This window comes from Myotis myotis, unplaced genomic scaffold (assembly GCF_014108235.1).
Source record: "Myotis myotis isolate mMyoMyo1 unplaced genomic scaffold, mMyoMyo1.p scaffold_m19_p_10, whole genome shotgun sequence".
Taxonomy (NCBI): Eukaryota; Metazoa; Chordata; class Mammalia; order Chiroptera; family Vespertilionidae; genus Myotis; species Myotis myotis.
Genome location: NW_023416314.1, coordinates 12725812 through 12744259, shown reverse-complemented (window position 1 = coordinate 12744259; position 18448 = coordinate 12725812). Strand labels below are relative to the sequence as shown.

Sequence of the window (18448 nt, the reverse complement as noted above, 5' to 3'; positions counted from 1 at the left end):
CTTCCCCCTTTCCAATCTGGATGCCTTTTATTTCTTCTTCTTGTCTGATTGCTGTGACTAAAACTTCCAGTACCATGTTGAATAAGTGTGGTGAAAGCAGACTTCCCTGTCTTGTTTTTGTTCTTAGGGGAAATGGTTTTAGTTTTTGCCCATTAGATATGATGTTCGCTATAGGTTTGTCTTATATGGCCTTTATCATGTTGAGATATGCTCCCTCTATTCCCCCTTTGCTGAGTTTTTATCAAAAATGGGTGTTGGATTTTGTCGAATGCTTTTTCCATGTGATTTTTGTCTTTCAATTTGTTTATGTGATATATAACATTTATTGATGTGTGAATATTGTACCAGCCTTGCATCCCTGGAATAAATCCCACTTGGTCATAGTGTATGATCTTTTTAATGTATTGTGATTTGCTAATATTTTATTGAGGATTTTAGCATCTATGTTCATCAGGGATATTAGCCTGTAATTCTCTTTCCTTGTAGTGTCTTTATCTGGTTTTAGAATTAAGTTAATGCTGGTCTCATAAAAAGAACTTGGAAATGTCCCTTCCTCTTGGATTTTTAGAATAGTTTGAGGAGAGTAGGTGTTAGTTCTCATACAACTTAACAGAAGGAAGCCAATCCAATTAAAAAATGGGCAAAGAACTTAAATAGACACTGCTCCAAAGTAGATATATAGAAGGCCAAGAGACATGAAAAAATGCTCAGAGTCACTGATCATCAGAGAGATACAAATTAAAAGGAAAATGAAATATCATCTCACAGGTTAGAATGGCTCCATGAACAAATCAACAAATGGCAAGTGCTGGCAAGGATGTGGAGAAAAGGGATCCCTAGTGCAGTGCTGGTGGGAATGCAGACTGGTGCAGCCATTATGGAAAACATGGAGTTTCCTCAAAAAATTAAATATGGAACTGCCATTTGACCCAGTGATCCCACTTCTAGGAGTATATTCTTCACATTGATATTTCTCTCCTTCCCTTTCTCTTCCATTCTCTATAAAAATCAATGGGAAAATATCCTCAGGTGAGAGAAGGAAGGAAGGAAGGAAGGAAGGAAGGAAGGAAGGAAGGAAGGAAGGAAGGAAGAAAAAAAAAAAAGAAAGAAAAGTAAGGTTACCAGCTCTGAGTGAAGGAGAGGTTGTGGAGGTTTAAGATGAGAGGAAAATGTGTGAAATTGTTCTTTTGGCGAAGACCAGCTTTCATTTGCATCACCCACTAAGGTGCTGCATGTGCTTGGGAAGTGGCCCCTGTGGCTTCAGACTTCTACCCACGAGGTCCCGCTGCCTTCATCAAACTACCCGGCCCCTCTTGCTCTCTCTCCTAACCCTGCTGTTTTTTCATAGCATTTATCCTCACTCGATGGTGCTTTATACGCTGGCTTGCTTGTTGTCCATCCTTGCTGTGTCTAGTACTTAGAACAGTGTTAAAGGGACAAAATCTGAGGGCTTCTCTTCATCCACAAAAAGATCCCACCTATTTATACCCTACATCTCGATCCCAATGTCCTGTTGGCCCCTTACCTGTTCTGTGTCCTGGGAGACGGCACAGATGACATCTAGACAGTTTGCTTTCTGGCCTTGGTTGGGGCCAGAGGGAACCCTGGCAGGAGTCCAGAACAGCAGGAGAGTGAGGTCACAGCATCTATTCTCTAGGACGGTTCCCTGTGGTCACCTCGGGCTGGCGCATGTCAACTGAAGGTCAAGAATTGCTAGTCTCTCTTTTGCTCTCTGCCCGCAGGGTGAGGGGTGTAACACTTCCATGCCTAGCCTCAGGTGGACCTCTGTGGTTTCCTTATCCTGCCCTGGCCCATGGACACAATCCTTTCACTAAATCCCCTGAAAATGATCCTGGTTTGTGTGCACCATCTGCCTCCTGCTGGGACTCTGACAGAACCCCTAGCTGTGAATAATGATTCTAATAACTCTCTCAGTTCCATTCTGTCCTGCTACTCAAATGTGGCCAGGGGCCAGTGCATGCCACCACCTGGCAACCTGTACGAGTGCAGAATCCCAGGCCCCACCTCAGACCAACAATTGGAGGTTCGTGCTCTAAAACGACCCCTTGGTAATGCCTTGCGCATGTTGAAGTCTGCGAAGCACAGCATCAGAGTATTCTGAGCTTTCATGAAGCTCTTTTGGGTGCAAAAAACCCCAAGGACTCCCTCAGACTAGCTCAGGCAATGCATCTTACACTCAGGCAGTGAAGGAAACCAACTTGCACAGAAATCTAAGAACAGGACCCAGGGGGAGGGAAGCCTTATGGAGACAGGACCTAGAATATGGTTCTCAACCTGTGGGTCGCGACCCCTTTGGCGGTCGAACGACCCTTTCACAGGGGTCGCCTAAGACCATCCTGCATATCAGATATTAAATTACGATTCATAACAGTAGCAACATGACAGTGATGAAGTAGCAACGAAAATAATTTTATGGCTGGGTCACAACATGAGGAACTGTATTTACAGGGCCAGAAGGTGGAGAACCACTGCCCTGGAGGGTCAGGGAGGACCTGAGGCCTCAACAGGGGCCCTCCGCAGGTCCTCGGGGCGCTGCCCTGTGCTCATTACTCTGCATGCATGTTACTAACTGGATCCTCACCATTTGCTCTGTTACCGTTTGGCCAGTTTTTGTTCGCTTACAGCTTCGCCTAACTCTGACTCTGAACTCACTTTTTGCTTATCCTGTGCTCCCTGTTCTGTCTCAGAGCCTATTTTGCTGACGACCTAAATTTCAGTTTCTGAGAGTAAGAATGTTATTTGCCCAATTTATCCGTATTTGGGCAGAGCTTTCTGCACCAGCCTCTCTCAAAGGTTAATGGGCAGCCTGTAGGCTGGCTGCCGATTCCTGACTCAGCAGGCGCTGGGTAATATGGTATAAACATGTCTGCCTGCCTGCCGTCTGCTCAGCACTATGGTCACACGTCCAGTTACAATAGTCTTCAAAGACATGAAACAGGGTTTCAAACCTTGGCTGCAGGCTCTCCCCCTTTACCTCCATGGCCACACTTTCCCCTTCTCCGCCCCCCACCCCGCCCCCTTCTCAGCATATTGCATCCTCTGGCAGACCCCGACAGTTGTGGAGATGAGTTTTCATGTTCAGTTTTCATGGTGCTCCAAACGCTGTGTAACAAAATTAATTACATTTAATTAAATGTATCCACTTTTTACAGCCCCAAACAAATCGAAAATGCCATGTTAAGCTTATGAGATGGCAGTCCTCCAAAGGGATCCATGGCTGGGTGTATCCACTCTGAGACGAGGCAATTTTAGAGATCATCTTACCCGAGTGAATCTGAGGAACGGCCTACCGCAGCGGTTCTCAACCTGTGGGCCGCGACCCCTTTGGGGGTTGAACGACCCTTTCACAGGGGTCACCTAAGACCATCGGAAAACACATATATAATTACATATTGTTTTTGGGATTAATCACTATGCTTTAATGATGTTCAATTTGCAACAATGAAATTGGGGGTCACCACAACATGAGGAACTGTGTTAAAGGGTCGCGGCATCAGGAAGGTTGAGAACCACTGGTGCACTGGCCTCGGGGAAGCCATCAGGCAAGAACTCACCCCTTGTCCTGGGTCCCAGGACAAGCCCCTACCCTGTCCTCCCTCCTCCCTGCGTCCCAGCAACAGCTCTCTCACTCAGACAACAATCTTCCTCTTTCTGGCTCTTCATTATACAACAATGAATTCATGAGTTTGCTTTTCTCTTTCCTCCACTCTGTTAGTGGGAGAGGGAACTGTTTGTATTCTTACAAGCACAGGGCCTGGAATGTCGCTGCTGAATTTATTAACATTTATGGGATGGATGAATGAATGAATGAATGAATGAATGCTCGTTTCTCTCCCCTTCTGCACTAATCAGGCTCTTCTGTGCTGACTCCCCGAGTCTCAGTGGATTCTTGCTCCACAGGTTTGGGAGGGCCCGTGGGAGCTGCACGGCTGTTGCAGTGTTTCTCCTGTGCCCACACGGAAGCAGTGTCCTCTCTTTGGTCCATGCTGGTCCCAAGATGGAAGGCACAAGCGGGAGAGAGCTGATGGAAATGTCAGTGCACCTTAAAGCCTCTGCTGAACCGGCACACGCCCCACGGCCTAAAGTCAGTCACACAGTCAGTCCAGTACCAGCAGCCTGGGAAAGATATGCTCCCCGAAGGGAGGAAGGGGTTGGAGTGAATATTTGCTAAACAACAGTATAATCTACCATGTGTTGTTAGGAGCTTTCTATTCTGGTGTTTTCCAAATCAGCAAACTAAAATCCCCTACAATGTATATCCTAGTCAAGATCCATTCAGTGTTAGGGACAGAATATAACTGGAAGTAGTTTATGCAAAAAATAAATTTACACCCCAGCCCTGGGGGCTGCATGTGAATCTCCCCCCGCCCCCCCCCTTCCCCATGCCCCAGGCCCTGAGGCAGCCAGTGGACAGTGGGGTCAGGACTGCCAGGCCCAAGGGCTGTGCATCATATACAAGCTACGGAGCCAAGCTCGCCTTTCCTTTTGCAAGCAAAACAAAGGAAAAATGTGAAAACAGAAATTAAAAGTTTTTTATTAAAAAGAAAAAGTACAGAGCCCTGACATACAGGGAAGGATAAGGAGTAGATGAGTGAAGCCCAGGGGCTCAGAGGACGCTGTCAGCATCTCTCCCATCCTTCACCTGCCCACCTCCGTGTGGGGTCTTATTCTCCCGGCCTCTCCCAGGCGGCTGCATTTGCTGCAGGAAATGGCTGAGGAGGCACTTGGAGAAGGCCTGCAAGCTACTACATGCCAAGAGATGAGGTTTTAGATCATGTTTTAGATTCAGGACATCTATAGATTTTATAAATGAGAGCTAGCAAATCTGCCAAGTGAAAGTTAAATGACATCATTGAGGAGGTTAATTTAAGAATATGGAAAATTCAGCTTCAGGAATAGGCCAAGAATTTAATCTTAAGAACCTTCCCTTGAGAATGCATTCATATTAGTGGACACAATGGAAACAATAATTTTATACGAAATATGTTTATTATTAATCATCTCAATTAAAAAATACTCAGTCTTTCTTAGGGCTGGTCCATCGTATTCTGTCTTTTGAAGATATTAATCAAAACTGTGAGCAATTTTATTTAACAGCATAGACACTTTTGTAAGATAAGAAGAAAAGAAATTCCTAACAACGAAACAAGGTCTCCAGAACTTGCTATTAAAACAAAGAAAGCACTTCCAGTGACAAGATGTCACAGGTTAAAGCCCAAGAGAACAATCTACCTGGGCACATGCTGGAAAAGGGATCAAGACGTTTAGGATCCACCCTCACTCGGAGTTTGCTGTGACAGGGGCTTAGGGACTCTCACTTCTGCCTGGAATGCGTCCTTTGGGCCTGGGACTCACATTATCTGACACCCCCAAAGCCAACAGCTTTTCAACTTCTTGTCCACGTAACCATGACCAGAGGTCTTGAGGAGAGGACGAAGCAGGAAGCACTTAGCTTTGACTTTTGAGCAGATGTAACACCAGTTCTTCATCCTCGGCCAAAGACAGGCCCGTATCCAACGGCTCTAAGACTTCCCACCTGGCCTTCTTTCTGTTACGGCTTGTGAGTCCCGTGTTCTCCACTTCGCTGTTGTTCCTTTTCCTCATCCCCTGCTTCTTCTTGGTATCACTGGTGAGAACAAATCCAATGATTTACTTTGTAAGTACATAATTAAATTCATTGTTATGAAATCAAACACTTAAAACGTGACAAAATTACCAATAACAGATAGCTGGTAAAGTGATACTATTATTCAAGAGGGAAAGAAACTGTAACAATGTCAGGATATCTGTGTCATAAGTTAAGTACCTTCCCAGCAGTGGGCGGGGGGCGGCCCATCAGGCACCAGGCACCTGCAGGGGGTCTGCATATACTGTCTCGTCCAATCCTTACAATAACTCCAGAAAACTAGATGTATCATCCACAATTTGAGGACGCTGAGAGGTCTACAGTCTGGCTCCAATCTGTGCTTGTGCTGCCTCACCCCTCTCCCTCTATCAAAGTTGTGCCATCCTTTAGGAGCAGTCTGTGGGCTAACAGATATCAGGATACCAGGTGCTAATTCTATTATCTGTTGCATTAAGTTGTGATATACGGACCATGACGAAAACAGAACCTGAAATGTTAAATTACAAATTAAGATAGCAAATAAATTTTCCCCATTTAAAATCTGCATCTAAGGCCCACACAAAGTCTTAAGGAAGCATAAACATTATTGCTGTATTCTGCACACACCTGAGGCATAGACTATAAAAATAAAGCTAATTTCTGAAGATAGAGTCAATCACATGATACAAAAGGATTTTAAGATACCATCATCATGTTCCAAGATGACCCAATTACTAGATACAAAATTAACAAAATAAAAACCCAGCAATGGCAGTAGGAACCATTTATTCAAGGGTCTGGCTCTGTACTACATTTTTTACAGAGATTAAATTTATCTTCATGAAAACCCTTGGTGTGGAGTCCTTAGACTCATTCCACAATGAGCTTAGAGAGGTTAAATGATTGGATCCACATTATACCCCTGGGATTCACACCCAGATCTGAAAGACTCTAAATTCAGCCCAAAGCAATTTGAATTGGTCAACATCTTTAGTCAGCATCTGGAGAACAGTAATAGAAAGGATTAGCTGTGGAAAGAACACTGGTTTTGACATGAACACAGTCAGACCGTGGCCAATCAACTAACATTTCTAAGCCTCAGTTTCCTTATCTGAAAGATGGGGATTATATAATTTACTTAGCAGACCTGCTACAGGAATTAAATACAATAAGATAACTGTAAGAACATATTAGTGATCAATACATGAAAGCTGAAAATTACCCATGACACACCTGTCCTGAGCTAAGAAGCTTTACCTTTCCCCATACTTGTATGGGTCCCGGGACTATAAGCTAACCCCTTTCAAATAAATTCTTACATTGCTGTTATATAATATAGAGGGGGAAAAACACATCACAGAAATTACATTATCGTCCAAGCATATGATGTATTCCAAAAGAGAACCAACTGCTCAAGTTTCAATGGAGCCTATTACTCCATAAGACAGCCTGGATATCAAAGTGAATGTGCCTCGTAAGCATATCCAGTTATGACCAGCTTAAAGCAAAACTAATTTCCCCATTTACCTCCCAGAAATGCCCAATGCTGACTCAGCAGCCGCACTCACTCACCACTGGAGGAAAGAGAAACCAGACAACACTGAGGTTACCCACAAATAACTGCATTTAAAATAGCGCCTGGAAAGGTGAAAATGAAAGTGTCCCCTGTGATGGGGATTCAGTTAGCAGAGTAATTCTTAGCAGAAAGGGGCCTTCACAGAAAGTTCTGCGCTGATTCTACTGGGCCATGATTTATTTCATATGATACTCCTGGTTTCAACATTTTAATTTTTTCAGGTACTTGTAGCTAACCTAGTTACCCCGGACAAGAACGTAGTCTGTTATATGAGAAACAGGAAAAGGAGGGGCGCCTGGAGTTACCCCGCGAGGGTCAGCCTTCCTCCTGGCCCCTCTTCCGGGCAGTCCTCATGCGTGGCTCTTACTCATGAGGTCAGAGACACTTCTTGTGTGTTCCCACCTGTGCCCCTCTGTGAGCAGGGCACTTCTTCCTCTGGGTACTCCCTGATTCAAGACTCATCTTCAATTCCTCATCTTCTATGAAAGGTGCCCAAGCTCCCTATTAAAAGTGATTTCTTTCCTCTGAATTCCTACAGGTCTAATTGTTTATTAGCCATTTTGCATCTTCCTAATTGACTTGCTACTAGACTTGCTACTTCCTAATATAAAGTGACGTTTTCCCCACCAGGAAGCATCTTAACTCTCAATCAGAATATAAACTCCTGGGTGAGAATGTATATTACTACAACTGCCTTTCAAAAGTCATTCACGTATGCATGCAGAGCAATTTCTCTTCTGGGAATTTATCCCCAGGAAATAATTAAGGATATGTATAAAGATTTAGTTACTGGATATTCAAGGCAAAGCTATTTGTAATTTCAGAAAGTTGGAAACCCAAACATCCAATCATAAGGGACTGATCTGTTAAATATGTTATAAAATTTCAAATGAAACATGATGCAGCTATTAACAATGTTGCAGGAATTTCTTTATCGACACTGAAAACAGTAATAAAACCAATATAGAAAGAATCTTTGTTTAAATAAGGCAGCATGTATATTTGCATAGAAAAAGATTTGGGAGATTTTTTTTATGTTATTTCTGCTGGTACGTGCATCTTTTGTTTTTGTTTTTCTGTATTAAGCTTGTATTGCTCTTTGCAATAAAAAAAAAAAGAAAAGAAAGAAACTTAAATTTGAAGGAAAAAGTAGTCTGGGCAGCTAGGTATATGTCAATTATTCTCCATAATTTCACAAAGCTCAGGAGCATAGAGAGTAAGTGTTCCACTTAAGTGTCAACCTGGGACCCATACAAGTATGGGGAAAGGTAAGGCTTCTTAGCTCAGGACAGATGTGTCATGGGTAATTTTCAGTATCACAAAACACCTGCAACTATGTGCCACAGACTAAATTCTAGTATTTCTTTTCTTTTGGCTAGAATTATATTAAGTGAGCTTTGTACATACTTTACACTTCAGAAGCTTGAGTGGAATGAAAATTTTCTCTTTATTAATAAAACAAATGTGAAAGACAAGTCTTTCAAAACATAGAGATCATTAGTGTTGAAAGCAGACGTTCTCGGTGGTGATGAAAGGTTAGAAGTTAGTTTTCTAGATTTGATAACGCTGCTCCACAAACCACATGGAGAAATTTGTAGAAGTTTTGGCTAGTTTTACATGGCTTCTAAAGAAGTTGTTCAATACTGGTTTCCATGCCTACTATCCACCAAGAAAAAGTTAAAAAGCAGTCTTCTTAAATGTTGGCTACTAACTCCTTGACATGCTGAAATAATCACCCTGGCTCTTGTAATTCTTCATAACCATTTCAGTGACTGCTTATAGTATTATTTATTACTAGAGGCTCGGTGCACGAACTCAATCATGGGTGGGGTCCCTTGGCCTGGCCGGCGATCGGGGCCAATAGGGACCAGCTGGCCGTGGGGAGGGACCACAGAAGGTTGGCCTGCCATGGAGGTTGGCTATGGGAGCACACTGACCACCAGGGGCAGCTCCTGTGTTGAGCATCTGCCCCTGGTGGTCAGTGCATCGTCGTAGCGACCAGTCAACCAGTCATTCGGTTGACCAGTCGTAACGGTCGCTTAGGCTTTTATATATATAGATAATTTTTAAGGACTCTCATGATCTGGCTTAGGCCTGCCTCTATAACTATTATGTTCTTTTGGACTACTTGTTATTCCCTAAACATGCTCTAGGTTCTCACCTTCTTTTGTCTCCATATGGATTCCCTCTTTCTGTTTTATAACTATCTAAATCCTCCTTTTCCTTCAAAACCCAGTTCAAATGTCACCTCATCCTCAATGACTCCATCCTACATGATTGCACCACTTTATGCACTGTCTGTGCTCTCCCATGGCACTCACTCTGAGTGATATTAGAGAGTAGACCTCTTCCCTGTATCTACTAAATTCTTAGCTTTTTGAAGCCTGGGGCTGTTTGTTACCTTCATCTATAAAGATAACCTGAATAAAACTCATTCAATAAATGTCCACATATGTGAATGGTAGAAATCATGTCCTGTTTGGGTTGTTCTAAGCCGTGCAAACTACTGCCACTGCAATGAAGGAGGCTATGTTTCAACAGACGTTTCTAATTCAATTTCCAAAACAGCCGTGGAGGAGCACATTGCCATGGTAGCACCCCAGAGCACTCAGTCCAGTGTGTGAGGGCGCAGGCTCCTCTCTCCTCACCAATGCTTCTGTTAATAGTACAAGTTCCTGGTTTTCTAAACTTTGGCTTTGCATATATTTTTCAAAATTAAATAAATGGTCATATTATGGCTATATTCAGTACTCATTTTTCCCAACAAATGGCTTCTACTGTGTTAACACTCAGCCAGGGGACAGTCAAAATGATACCATTACTGCAGCTTCCCTAAGAGATGTAATGGAAAGCCATCTAAATTTTAAGTACCTAAATGTTGACTACTACCTCCTTGGTTGTACCTTCTTAGCTTCCTCTTCCTCTGTCCATTGCTTCAATGTCCATATTTCTAAGCTGCATCCTTGTTTCTCTACTATTCTCATTTTACATATTCATTCTGAGCATTCTCATGCAGTTCAGTATTTCAAGCAGCTCCCATATGCTAATGACTTTAAAAACAGGCATCTTTAGCGTAGAGCTTTTCCCTCATCACCAGGTCAGCGTATTCAACCAGTTCCTAGGTTTATATAATTTGCAAAATCTCAGCAACAATAGTCTTTGGTGCTTTTATTAAAATTAAGTCTATTGCCCTGGCCAATGTGGCTATGTTGGTTGGAGCACTGTCCCATGCACAGGAAGGTCACGGGTTTAGGTCACGGGTTTAAGTCCCGGTCAGGGTACACCCCAAGTTGCAGGTTCAATCCCTGGTTGGGGTGTATGTGGAAGGTAACCAACAAATAGATGTTTCTCACATTGATGTTTCTCTCTCTCCCTCTTCCTCCCTCTAAAAGTAATTAAAATAATTAAGCCTATTATTATTAGTCTTATTTCTGACAAGAAACCATAGCTTTGAGAGGTTGCAAATGTTAACAAAATATTGGTAATAGGAAAGGCTGGGGTGGGGAGGGAGAGAGGCAAAAATTTCATTCAATTTTTATTGTAAAAACTAAAATTTTTAAAAAGTCTATTAATAAAAAGATTTACATAGTTCAAGAGTTGGTATACCATCAACAAATTATAACTTAAATTATTAAGCATAAAATACATTAGTGTTTTCTCCTCTTATCCCTAAAGAATGATATGTCACTTTAGTTCAGAGCCTGTATATGTTTCCAGCCTTCACCTGGAGTACTCAGACCATCTCAGCTCCACTCTCTGTTCTCAGAAACGTCGGGATGGCATATGCCTTTCTAATGAGTTGCCCCCCCGTGGACTAGAACAGCAGCTGTTTCTTACCCTTATCACCTTCCATGAAGCCAACTAGCATCATTGGATAGACACATGGTTGAAGGATGATGGGATGAACAGACGCTGAGAAATCACCTCTGGCAGGAATATACATAATTGTACAGTCATGATTATGCTGTTAGGGTAATACTTAAATTTTAATAAATGTCAAAGGAATTAATGGTTAGTATGTTAGCATGTATCATTCCTTCTTTACCTAAAAAGAAGGCTTTCAATAATTCTTCAGGTGTCACCCCAAAGAGGCTTTTACTAAACACCTCATATAAAGTGAATTCTCCCAACCCCTCTCATTATCCTACAGTTACCATTTTCAAGGCCCTTATCACCATCTCTTTTCTACTTTTTGTTTACTTCTTTATGGTCTCCCTCACCAGAGTGTAAGCTTTAAGAGGGCTGGGAGCTAGTCTATCTTCTTTATTACTCTACTAGAGGCCCAGTGCATGAAATTCAGTGTCCCTCAGCCTGGCCTGCACCCTCTCCAATTCAGGACCCCTCGGGGGATGTCTGACTGCCTCTCACAATCCGGGACTGCTGGCTCCTAACCACTCGCTTGCCTGCCTTCCTGATTGCCCCTAACCACCTCTGCCTGTCTTCCTGCCTGATTGCCCCTAACCACCTCTGCCTGCCTGCCTGATTGCCCCTAACTGCTCCCCTACCAGCCTGATTGCCGCTAACTGCTCCCCTGCTGGCCTGATCGCCTCTAACCGCCTCTGCCTCACCCCACACCCAGGATCCAGGATTCCCTCCTCCAGCCAGTCACAGGCACCTGGGACTCGGGCTTCCCTCCCTCTGGCCGGCTGCAGGAACCCAGGACCCAGGCTGGTTCGCCTGGGCTGGCTGCAGCCACAGGGGACCATGGGCGGGCAGCTTTGCCTGGGCCGCAGCCGCAGGCGCCCGGAACCGCAGGGCAGGCGGCTTATCCCTTTCCCGGGCCGCAGCCTGGCTGGTTCCCATTCCTCTCTCCCCAGTGTTGAGTGTCTGAGCCTTTACGGTGTGATGGCGTGAGGGCATGATGACCATTTGCATATTAGCTCTTTATTATATAGGATGCCAGGAACGCATTACAGCTTTCCATTTACTGAATGCCTCAATAATTCCAATTTGGTGATATAGACTCTACCCATATGTTGGATGCAATATATTACATGACATTATTTTTTTAAACTGTATCATTCATCATTTCAACATAGTCTGGAAGACATTTTTGCAGACTGTTTTGAATAGAGGGCCTGCCATGTCACATGCAGCTCAACGAATGATTTTGATGAGAAAGAAAATGGAAAGTTGATTTTTGAGAGGACATTAAATTATATTTTTGTAAATGTACATACTTATTTAAAAACTTCTAACACTGTTTTACTTTTAGTAATTAAATTGATCAGCGTAGATTAGTGACCCTAGTAGCATCATACGCTGTATTCTTTATACCTTATTAGATTTTCATGATAACCTTGCAACATAAGAATTATCTTCATTTGACTGGTGATTAAAACTGGGGGTCAAGAGGTTAAATAACTTGTCATTAACCAGTTAACTGCCACATGTCCAAAATGGAAACCATACCCTCGTGCAATGATATTTTGAATTTACTTGTGTCTATAGATGCTTATGGTGTGTAAAGGGTTAAGTGACTTGTAAAAGAAAGTAAGATTCTTTTCTTAGAAAACATTCAGGTCTTAAGTTTCTTAAGCTTCAGGTCTGTTTATCTGACCCCAAAAGCCACAGTTTTCCCACAGGGTCAAGTAGCCTGTCTTTGTTCTAACACAGACTTAATTTTCCAAACTCATACATCTCCCCATATGGCAAAGTTTATGATAACATACCATAATTTACTTCCAAATTACATGCAGTGGTGAATGTGGGCAAGGCATTCAGTCTGTTGGTTCATAGAAGCTCCTGCAATGCCTATCTTACACCTGCTATAGCAACTATTTTTGTAATACAGATGCTCCTGAGATCATTCTGCCAGGAACAGATACGGTTTACATTCCTATGTACTGATACAGAAAGGCAAAGGAGGTAGACTGATTCACTGATACCATAATTTTCTAGATAGAGGAAACTACTAGGTCTTATTCCCCTTGATTTTTTAAAATTCTCTCTCTCCTTAGGAAGCCTTTGCCAAGGCTTACAGACATGGAAAGGGAGGAGACAAATGATACAATGCACCAAGAAGAACGTCATTCGTACCTGCTATGAACAGGAATGGGCTTATTGATAAAGAGCATACTTTAAATAAACAATGTGTAAATTAATGCCAATAAAAAGGGGCCAGAGCATCTGTAACACATTCCCTTGGGCTACAATGCTGCACTGAGGACCACTCCTTTAAGCCTTGAGAATGTTTCAAGCGCTGTCTGAATGATTGTGGTCAAGGCACCATAGAAGAAAAAGATCTGCTGGGAAAACCTATCGACTTCTTCCCAGGTATATGCAGAGCTTTACAGAAACACAGCACAGCGAGTGAGCACCAAACTTCCAACGACACCGGGGCAAGCAGGTCCAATAATGAAGTTATAAAAAGGCAACCGAAATCACTGGAGACACTAAGCCTGACACTGGAAAGGAGGCTGTGCAGCCAGGTGTCATGATGCCTCCTGTTACAGCTCCCAACTTCTGCCGTGGCTGCATTTAGTGGGGTATATTTGTGTGTTACTGCAGAAAAATGGGAGAGTAACTTTACAAGCCTATTCAGAAATCTAGGCCCTGGCAGGGTAGCTCAGTTGGTTAGAGCATTGTCCTGATACACCAAGGTTGCAAGTTTGATCCTGGGTCAGGGCACATCAGTAAGTGGAACAACAAATCAATCTCTCTCTCTCTCTCTCTCTCTCTCTCTCTCTCTCTCTCTCTCTCTCTCTCTCTCTAACATTTTAAAATATCTAACAAAAGCCAGGACAAGGAGGCTGCTAAGAAAGCACAGTACCTTTACTGTAGTGTCTGCACAGCTTTTGAAACTCTTGCTTTTCTCTCTCTTTTGGAACACAAAGAAAATACATCAGGGAAACTGTGAAATGTTCTAGCTGCACACTAGCTGAAGACAGAGGTGGAGAATGGTGGATATTCAGTCACACAGAAACCTTTGGGTGTCCTTTTCCAACATGCTGCCAAATTGTGTGTGGAAAGCTACCAAGAGCACAGTACCTGAATGTCTAGTTTGTGTCTTATTTGTATAAAACTCCCCCTCTTACATTCATATCAATAAATGTAGCTTAGAAATTTTCCTAAAGAACTTTAAGCTAATAATAAATGATCTTGAGACCACTAAAAAATTCTCAGAAACCTTTATAGATGTCTTTTAAATATTGGCACTCTGGTATTCCAATATGTTATACCAGAGACTTTTCCCCTTATCATAAATTTTAATTTCCAAGGCTGTGGCAACAGTCCTAATGAAGATTAATTACTGCAGTACATTCCATAAAATCTGCCCAGCTTCATTCTGATGGTGAAGGCATACAGAAATGGAACTGAAAATGTATCATGTCCTTTAACGCCTTTTCTAACACTCGGTACTTAAAACAATTTAGTCAAAGAAAAGATTTATTGGCTCAGAGTTCATTACAAACGTAACCGCAAGAGCAGAAGATGTCCTCTTAGATCAGAATTCTAATAATCAGAAAATGCTGGGGGTGGTGAGGATATAGAATGCAGGGGACTGCAATCAGACTACTGATCCATGGACATTTCCTTCTAAAACGTACATGTGTTAAAAATGCCCACATCATTTGGGATTGGAACAACGTTTTGGTCCCCAATCTATTTGGTTCACAAACACACTTGAGAACTGGATAAAAATTCATGACCCTTTCACAGATAAGTGAAGGGGAGTGTCTATGCTGCCTGTACACCCACACCATCATTTTGGGAACAATTTCAAGATGTTTGAGATGTCCCTAAAGCTCATCCACAGACTCCAGGTAAAGAATCCCTGCTCTTCAGCAATACAGAAAATATACATAATTATTTCTCTTCTCCCAGATTTATAAAAACAAAACTCGTAAACACCAACAAGTTGGGTTGCATTACGTATTTTTCTTGTTACTAATCTGTGTGTAAACCATTTTGTGCTCCCCAGGAGCACATTGGCTTTTCTCCTCAACTATTTTCACTGATTAGTTTTCAATATTCAAGATCATCACCTACCCAAGCATGTCCCCAGTGTTCCAGCTATCTGGAAAAATTAAGTCTAGCACTATAGTCTTACTCTTTATTAGTCCTTCCAATGATTTCATCAAGAGAGAAATTACCCAATTTTCAACAAAAGTTGTCCTTTAAAAAATTACTTATAATGGCAGAAACAAAAATCAAACAACAGAGCCAAAAACCTAAGCCTGGGTACAACCTAAAATCCTAAAGGGGAGTGGACAGGGAAACTATATGGTCATTGGTCTGAATGCATGCCACATGAAGGAAAGGGAAAGGCAAAGGACGGTCCCTAGAGAGTATCTTCCTCGAGGTCTTTCAGTGAAAATAAAGCTGCCTGCACCAGAATCAGGGCAGCAGCCAGGAGAAGCCCACAGTGGTTCATCACCCTTGCCGGATGGCTCATCATGGCCTCACACATCCAAGCATTTGTCCATCTTAGCGATCCTAGCACTTGTGAAACACAACAAACTCATAACTGTCATTGAGTGACAGTCATTCAATGGGTCCCTAAATGACAGAGGAATAGAGAGTGCAGAGCAATAACTGAAGATGCCAAGTAAGATCAAGCTGCGAGCTTTCAAAAGCCCAATTTCACAAAATACAACTTCCCCTTCCCAACCCTCACCCTGGGAAATAACACCTTCCTTCTTCAACGGGTAGCAACCTTTCCCCTAAAAGCACCAAGCAGATAATACTCCACCCCACCAATCTTCCTTGGAAGTTTCTCCATTCATGCTACATGTCACACACGATGTTCTTGTTTTATTTTTAGGGCATTAGCATAAGGGAGAAAAACCAAAGGAATATAATTTAAAGAAAGTCAAGTAAATTAATTCCTCCTTTTATCTACAATTCATATTAAGTTCTGATAAAAGCTCTCTGAAATTTGTAATTTGTGGAACTCTGTATTTTACCAATAAAGAGAATGATCGAGATTTTCTCTTGGAAGCTGCCAGGCATATTAGAATCAGGGATAAATCTCCTAAAGTTAAAAAGAGTAAAAGGAAAGAATGGCAGGCACACAATAAAGTCAATATAGCATTAAGCTGAGCCGACTTCTTTCAACGCATCCAAGCCATTCGTCCATCTTAGTGATCTGCCCGCCTCAACTAAATTCACCAACCAACAGGATTCAAGTCAGGGGAAACTATAGTCAGTAAGTATTTTTCTTTTAATAGTATCTAGACTCTAAAAAGAAAAATTCTTTAAAAAATCACCCCCTATATTTGGCACCAATAATTCCACTAAAATTTATATAAAATATTTAATGTTACATACCAGCTCCCAAAATAGTTAAGAAGGAAATGAAAATGCTTTCTAGGAATTTCCTTCCCCAGAAATTCTTTTTTGACTCATACTCATTTCTTTTCCAGGCGAAAAGCCTTCCATGTATTACAAAGTTGCTATAAAATCTTGGAAGAATAGTTACTGGACCAAAATTTACATTAACATTAGGTGAAACCACAGAGATGAAAGTGGTTCATCTCCTTTATGTAAGAGATACCTTTCAAAGATAGGCAAGTTCACCCCAAAATAGAAAAGTATATGGAACAGATTTTAAAAACAAAACCAAACAAAAACCCCAGAATGAAAAAACAGACAAAAATCCTTGACCAGTCTTCTGGCTCAGAGCTGTGTCAGACAGACCAGACAAAAAGAACAGCTAAATGTATTAAGATGTGAAACATTTACTCTGAACAGGAAAAGGTGTTAATCCATACAGAATTTATCATGGCTAAATGATGCCAATAGTATCAGTACAAATTATAGATGCATTTGATGGGTCTTATGCCACCTACTAAACACCCCACAATGTAACAGTTCTTTATAAAGCAACCTGGTTGCCTTAGCCAAAGACCATGGTCTGTGAAGAAAAGATTGATGTAAGTCAGTAAGCGTCTAACCACAACCTTTTTCTTTTTCCTTTTTTTTTTTTTGTTTTGTTAGAAAAAGGTTAAGATTATAAATATTAAAAACTTAATTTGGATAATGACTATCTGGAATATCCAGCTGCTTCTTTTTCATCAAATTCAATACTTTGCAAATTTTCACATCATTAGCAATTCACATGAAGATGGCCATAAACCAAGCATGATGAATGCTCCTAGATATACAAAAATCAATCTCATATTCCATGCTCAGAACCAAACCTCTCAGCTTGCGAGGCACAGCTAAAAGGAACAATTTTACTGAAAAAAGAGTTTAACTGAAATATGGTTAGACACTCTTGCCTCAAATTCTAGAAGGGTAAATCCTAAACTTCCTTCAGGCTTAGTTTTGATGTCACTTCCCTTAGAAAGCTCTTCTGGATTCCCATCAAGCCCAGGTTCGGTCCACACCTGCCTGATCTCCAAGTCCATTCCCTACTTCCCACCCTCCCCACTGCCTGCCTCAGGGCACAAATCACAACATGGACCCATCACACAGTTTTGTAATTCCGTGCTTAGCTCCCTGTCACCTCCACTGACCTGAACACTATGAAAGCAAGAAAGGTACTTTTCTAGCTTAGTGTTTTGGGTTTGTTTGTTTTTAAATGTTTTTATTGATTTCAGAGAAAGAGGAAGGGAGAGAGAGACAGACAGACAGAAACATGAATGAGAGAGAAACATTGATAGGCTGCCTTCTGCCTACCCCCTACTGGGGATCGAGCACACAACTCTGGCAGATGCCCTGACTGGGAATCAAACATCACCTTTTGGTGCATGGGACAATGCTCAACCAATTGAGCTAAACCGACCGGGCCCTTGCTTAATGTTTTATCCTCTGTACCTGTACTCACTATGCCTGGCATATGACAGCTATTAAAATTTTTTTTTAGTTGAAAGAATAGATTGAGGAAATATTATAAGCTAGGGACTAACAGATCAAATGGGTATTTTTAACTCTTAAGTAGAATGTGATTTAAATAACGTTGAAGGTTCTTACTCCAGTTCTTGACAACACATGTAGAAAATTGTCTAAATATTTTTATTGTGAAAGCAGTATAACTACATTGTATGGAGTATTTGGAAGAGAGAGAAATGAAAAATCATTTATGAGCAAAAAGACCATTGCAATATTTGAGGTCATTTTTCCTCAAAAGGTATAAAAGTCTACATGAAAACTCACTAGAGATAAGAATATATAATTCTGTGTAGTTCCTAGCAGACTAGTGAATTCTGTGATGTCATAAAGTCAACTGCAACAAAGAGCTAGGTTTCCTACCAAACTTTTCTGTTTCCATTTTAATAACAATAACAACAAATCCTAAC

At 41.7% G+C, this 18448-nt stretch overlaps 1 protein-coding gene across 2 annotated transcripts in view; it reads right to left on the bottom strand.

Annotated features, from left to right (window-relative positions):
- Positions 1 to 4550: 4550 nt before the first annotated feature.
- DDX10 (DEAD-box helicase 10) overlaps positions 4551 to 18448 on the bottom strand; it is a 268004-nt gene continuing 254106 nt past the window's right edge. The window contains exons 18-19 of one of the 2 annotated variants that reach the window (XM_036324521.1): positions 11040 to 11128; positions 5472 to 5647 (exon numbers count right to left, since the gene is read on the bottom strand). In XM_036324521.1, the coding sequence (XP_036180414.1) occupies positions 5622 to 5647; positions 11040 to 11128 (115 nt within the window). In that variant the 3' untranslated portion in view covers positions 5472 to 5621. Of the gene's footprint in view, positions 5648 to 11039; positions 11129 to 18448 lie in introns of both variants that reach the window. The other variant, XM_036324520.1, reaches the window with a different exon arrangement.